The sequence below is a fragment of the Pygocentrus nattereri genome, chromosome 1 (assembly GCF_015220715.1).
Source record: "Pygocentrus nattereri isolate fPygNat1 chromosome 1, fPygNat1.pri, whole genome shotgun sequence".
NCBI classification, from domain to species: Eukaryota; Metazoa; Chordata; class Actinopteri; order Characiformes; family Serrasalmidae; genus Pygocentrus; species Pygocentrus nattereri.
The window spans coordinates 21,543,560-21,549,114 of record NC_051211.1 but is presented as its reverse complement, the minus strand read 5'-3'; the positions used below and the strand labels follow the sequence as shown (position 1 = coordinate 21,549,114).

General features: G+C 41.2%; 1 protein-coding gene across 1 annotated transcript; it reads left to right on the top strand.

Annotated features, from left to right (window-relative positions):
* The first annotated feature begins 3,047 nt into the window (after positions 1-3,047).
* On the top strand, positions 3,048-4,132 carry LOC108444389 (free fatty acid receptor 3). The gene has a single exon (XM_017725563.2). It carries the CDS (start codon positions 3,110-3,112, stop codon positions 4,130-4,132), a length of 1,023 nt encoding a protein of 340 aa, XP_017581052.1. The 5' UTR covers positions 3,048-3,109.
* Positions 4,133-5,555: the final 1,423 nt, after the last annotated feature.

The following is a 5,555-nucleotide window of genomic DNA, read 5'->3' as shown; positions in this document are numbered from 1 at the left end:
ATGGACTGTTTTGCTATTGAAAAAAAATTGGAAAGGACCTGACACGAACACACACACACACACACACACACACACACACACACACACACACACACACACACACACACATATATAATTAACAAAAGCTTATGCTCTCACGCGCTCACACGGCTGGAGGGAGTCTGATCGATCCTGCAGTTTGCAGTGTGCCTGGTCCACTTGTGACCTTAATGTCTCTAAATGAGTCTGTTTGTGTCACATTATCTCTGGAGGAAAGAAAAGAGGAAGAGCATATTACACAGTAAAGTTTAATGCTTTGCAAATATGATCGAGTTGGGCCCAACACACTGGAGTGCATATACTTGGTATGTATTTTTAAAAATGATTTTTATTGAAATTATTCTACAGGTTCAAAAGCTGATCATCGCAGTCGCATACTTTGTATATTTTTATGTGTGAGGGGTTTCTGAAAGGTGCTGTGTGGGTTGCTGTGTGTGCTGTGATGTTTGTAGTTTTGAGCCTTGACAATCAGCTGAACCGAAATAAAAAAAATATGTAAAATGTGCTTATTTGTGGCTCTGGACTGTTCCAGCTGGAGTTTTTGACGAACAGAATTTGGTAATTTAATGTGTTGTTTTGTCGGGAAAAACCTCACACCTCCAAAATGGTAACTTTACAGGAGAAGGCAGCATCATTCTTTACTTTCAGTGGAAGTGAATGTACATTATTGTTTCACTTTGGATTATTCCTATTGGCCCATTTGAAAATTTACATGTAACGGACAAAAATGGACATCCAAGGTTTTCTTCCACAAAGATGACACACAATGTTACATTTACATTAGACTGATTTAGCAAATTTGGTTGAGGTTGATTTGTGTAAGATAAAGTATCATATTTGCACCATTCAAAGGTTTTCACCACCATTCTAAATATTTTATCCCGTAGTAACTTACACTTTAAGTGGTATCTTAAAAAGTGTTTTATTCAATATTTCAGGTTTTCTGGGAACACCAAAAAGTTATTAATTTTACAGTATGCCACTTGCCCTGAAATCTGATCACAACTTTCTAAAGGCAAATTACAAACTTCATTCTCGGTGTTCTGCAGCTTTCTCAGTCATTGTGGAATCATTTACAGCTGTGTTCATCTTTCTGGACACATTAAAATATTCTACTTATTAGAAATGAGTTGAAGTTGTGGAGCACTAACATCATGATACAATCTCCAAACTTTTGGACATTAGTTTACTCTAAACGGCTACCTGTCTTGTCTCTGGGGTGGTAGCCTCAAGGGTATGTCTTTTTTCAATTACAATGATATTATTTAAATTGCATTGGCTCCATACACCCTGGCATTTTATTCAAACATTACACTGTTAGAAATAAAAGTACTTTGCAGGCATGTTTTTCTTTCATCAAGGTATGAACAATGTAAATGTGCCCTCAAATGTACAACAGTGGTTTTACAGTCCAGTTCTGCACCCTAAATACATTTTTTGAATGGGAAAAGTACGTATTTGTTCCTTTTCATTACTTAATGTTTTAAAACAGAACAATAAAATGAAAAGCCTGGAGACAAGATGGGGTGTGTGGAGTCAATACAACTTCTAAAAATAAAATTTCTATGGATTATGGTACAATTATGTTCCCTGACCAAAGGTACTGAGACGGACCCTTGACGGTACCACACCAGCGATAATAAGGGTACTGCCTCAGTGACCGTTTCATACCTGTTTTGAAAGTGTAGATTATAAATGGGTACACAAATGTACTTTCCTCTGGGGAAAGAATATTTAATGTACACAGCTGGACCTTAAAACCACTGTTGTAGTTTTTTAGGGCACATTTACATTGTTGAACAAAAAAACGGACCTGCCCAGCACCTTTTCCTGATAGCGTAGCTCGCTATTGGTAAGCTATATAATGAGGATGTAATGTGATATCGCTGGCTAATCAATCAGGGCACTTCACTGGAAGCTGAACCTTAAAAAGAATCGCTCACTAAATGCTAATCTATCATTAATTTTAGTTTAAGCCACATCTGTGTACCATAATATAAAAGAATGCCAGTTCATCTTTTTACCTGTAATACATGCTTAATCTTTGCAGCATAGAACAAAAATAACAATATGGTCTTTTTCATCTCTATTATTTTTAGGAGTGCAATTAAACCAGGTCATGGCGCATGCCATCAAGTACAACATGAAATTATTGGCTGCCCCATTTCAAATTCAAACCAGGGGGGAAATCAGAGCTGCCTGTAACATACTTGACAGTCATTTGCAAATGTATGGTATCAGATCTGACTACAAACCAGTACAAAAAAATTCAATGATGAATACAGATTTTTCTTGTGTGTACACAAAACTACACACAGCACACACACACACACACACACACACACACACACACACACACACACACACACACACACACACAGGTATCTACAGGTTTAGACCTACCGATCAAAGTGCTTTTCTCCCCCTCCTATAAAGACATAAATTTAATCCCTATTGTGCATTAACCACCATCATCCCATCAACTGCTTTTTGAATCTTGCCCTCACTTCCCTGGCATCGCCATCAGCTAGCCAGGTTTTATGGCTTTATGATTTAACCCTTCATTTCATTTAGAGAGAGTGAGCTACAGCTGGATGGGCATGGCTTCCTGAAAAGCTCAATTATTCTGAATCATTTCACTAAAGGGGGCTGATGTGGCCTTGCCGTTGTCGTGTGCACTGAAGGCAATTAAGACAGCACCAGGCTGTACAAATGCCATCCTGCTCCATTACTGCTGCCTGAGTGGTCTTTCTGACCATACTGACAACATAATCAAGCCAAGCCCCTCAAGGAACTAGCCAGTCAGCTTTAAACCCTGGTAGACACACCTATCTCTCCACTGGCTTGGCATCACATTGTCCACACATCTCCACTGTGTACACCTTTGTCTCTCTCAGATTGACTAATTGATTTTTATTTCACAGACCTCTCAACAGTATCTTGGATTGTCTTGCTTCACTGTTCGACTTGATTGAGTTACTACTCCTCTGGAACATGTAAAAGACACTTATGGGTTTCAAATAGGTAATGAGAAGAACAACCAAACCCATGATCTCCACCATTAACGAGGATGGAGTACATTACTGTTTTTGAGTGCGTCTCACTCACCGTGTATTCCTTCACCTTCCTGCTTGGACTCCCCGCCAACCTGCTGGTCTTCTTCATCTATGTCCGCAAGGCTCGTAAACGTGGCGCTACTCCAAATGTGGTCTATGCCATCAACCTGTGCATGTCCAATCTGGTTCTAGTAGCCTGGATGCCTGTGAAAGCAGCTGAAACCGTCCTCAATATTTGGACACTGCCGGGGTTGCTCTGTCCCATCTACAACTTTTTCCTCTTCGCCTCACTCTACGGAAGTGGCCTTCTGCTCACGGCTGTAGCGGTTGGACGCTACCTGAGCATCGCCTTCCCCATCACCTACAAACTTTACCGTCGAGCCCGAACTTCATGCTTGGTTAGCGCCTTCCTGTGGGCCATAGTGCTCTTGCATCTGGGCTTGGCCTTGGTAGCAGAGGAGGGTGCCTACTTTGTGTCCTTGTATCAGCACAACATGTCTAAGTGTTACGAGAAGTTCTCGGATGAGCAGCTGAAAGTATTGGTGCCACTGCGTTTAGAGATGGCACTGTTGCTTTTCCTGCTACCACTGCTGATCTCAGCCTTCTGCACGCTGCGCTGCCTGGCACTGGTGAGGCGCTCTTGCCTTCCGGTCGGAAGCAAGCGACGGGTGTTGGCCATGGAACTCTCTGCGCTTTTCGTCTTTGTGGTGTGCTATGCACCCTACAATGTGTCACATGTGGTGGGCTTTGTGCAGAACACAAATGTGTCATGGAGGAGTGAGGCCATCATCTCCAGCTCCTGCAACGTCTTCCTGGAGCCTGTGGTCATGCTGATGTTGTCACCATCCACGCCCATGGAGCTGATGGGTAGACTGTGCTGGAAGCGAGCACCACAACAGCACCACAAGGACATTGCGACTGTGAAAGACCCCATGGCAACCGCGCAAGGGGTTGCATCATTAGTCGAAAAGCAGATTGGCTCTCGATCCAACAAAGCTGTCGAAACAAAAGGAGCCTCATCTGTGAAAGCAACATAGAAAAAATGGAAAGAACTAAGATACCCCTATGGAAGAACCAATGGGAGTAACGCTTTCAGTGGTGTACCGGTTAATCCTGCTGAGTATCAAACTGTAGGATCTTGTCTTCCTGCTCAATAGGCAGAGGAGACAATGGTCAGGCATGCACATGAGCCCAGGATTGAGTTATATGTGAATGTATTTGAGCGCAACAGAACGGAGAAAATCAAGGAACATGCATGCATGGTTGGACAATCATAATATAGATAAATAATTTTTTTAATTGTGCAACTTAAAATGATTCTTATGTAGGCTTGTTACTACATCTAATCATATGCCCTGTCCTAACATCAAAATAATAAGTGGTCAAGTGGCATGTTTTTGTGGTTTTTCTCAGTGAAAATGAGTTAACACACCCTCTACAGAGAACACACCACTTCACGTTTTAATTTAGGGGCTGCATCCTTTGGAGGCTACATTTGAAGGCCAATTGCATCACAGCAGCAAGGCTAGGCTGTCCCACTTCGATTGTGTCTTTCTTTTCCATGGCAATAAAGGATCCAATTTGTGGATCCTTCGCCAGCCAACATATCCATTCATTGTGTGCTGGGTAGGATTCAAGAACGTGGTGGCAACAGCAGGGCAGCGAATGGTGGCTGAAGAGTACATTTTAAAATATAAGAATTGGGTTTAAACTGAGGCTTGTTAAACAATCTCATCAGTAGCTGGCGATGTAGTATCTCCAGCTGTAATAAATGAAAAAAGAACTACAGTTTCTGGCTCCACCTTTAAAAGAACTTGACTAGGAGTGCCATTTTGTGATGGAACGGTAAGGGCAGGTGACACAAACAGAAAAAAGCCGTGAAAACAAACCATCTGACTTCAGGTTCAGCCTTTGTGGGTCTAAGCAGCCTTCGAAGGACATACCTTTATAGATCGTGTCCTTCAAAGGAAGTAGCCCCTGAATTGGGACAAAGTTCAGGACCATGGTAAATAGGACCATGAACACTCAACTAACAATTTACAAGCATTAAGGCTTCGTGAAATGTTTTCACAGATGGATAGGAAATTTGTTGCGTATCGCTGTTGACAGAACAAAACCTCATATCACATTGACATAACTTAAAATAATACATGTTGCTCTTTACATTGTGTGTATTTCTCCATCAGTCTAAAGAACCATTTCACCATGCAAAGAACCCTTTAAGCATGCAAATGATTCTCTGAGTATTCATATAGATACCATTGTCTTCACTAAAGAACTCCTAAAGAACGACTCTATTTAAGAGTGTAGAAGACGTTCAAAAGCCAGGTGTTTTCACTCAGAAAATCAACAAAAAGTGTAATTTGACAAGAAGAGCTTGACTTTTTGCATATAAGTGTATTTTCTTTGCATTTTCAAAGTGTTATTTAATTATTTATTACAGGAAAAACATACAGTTCT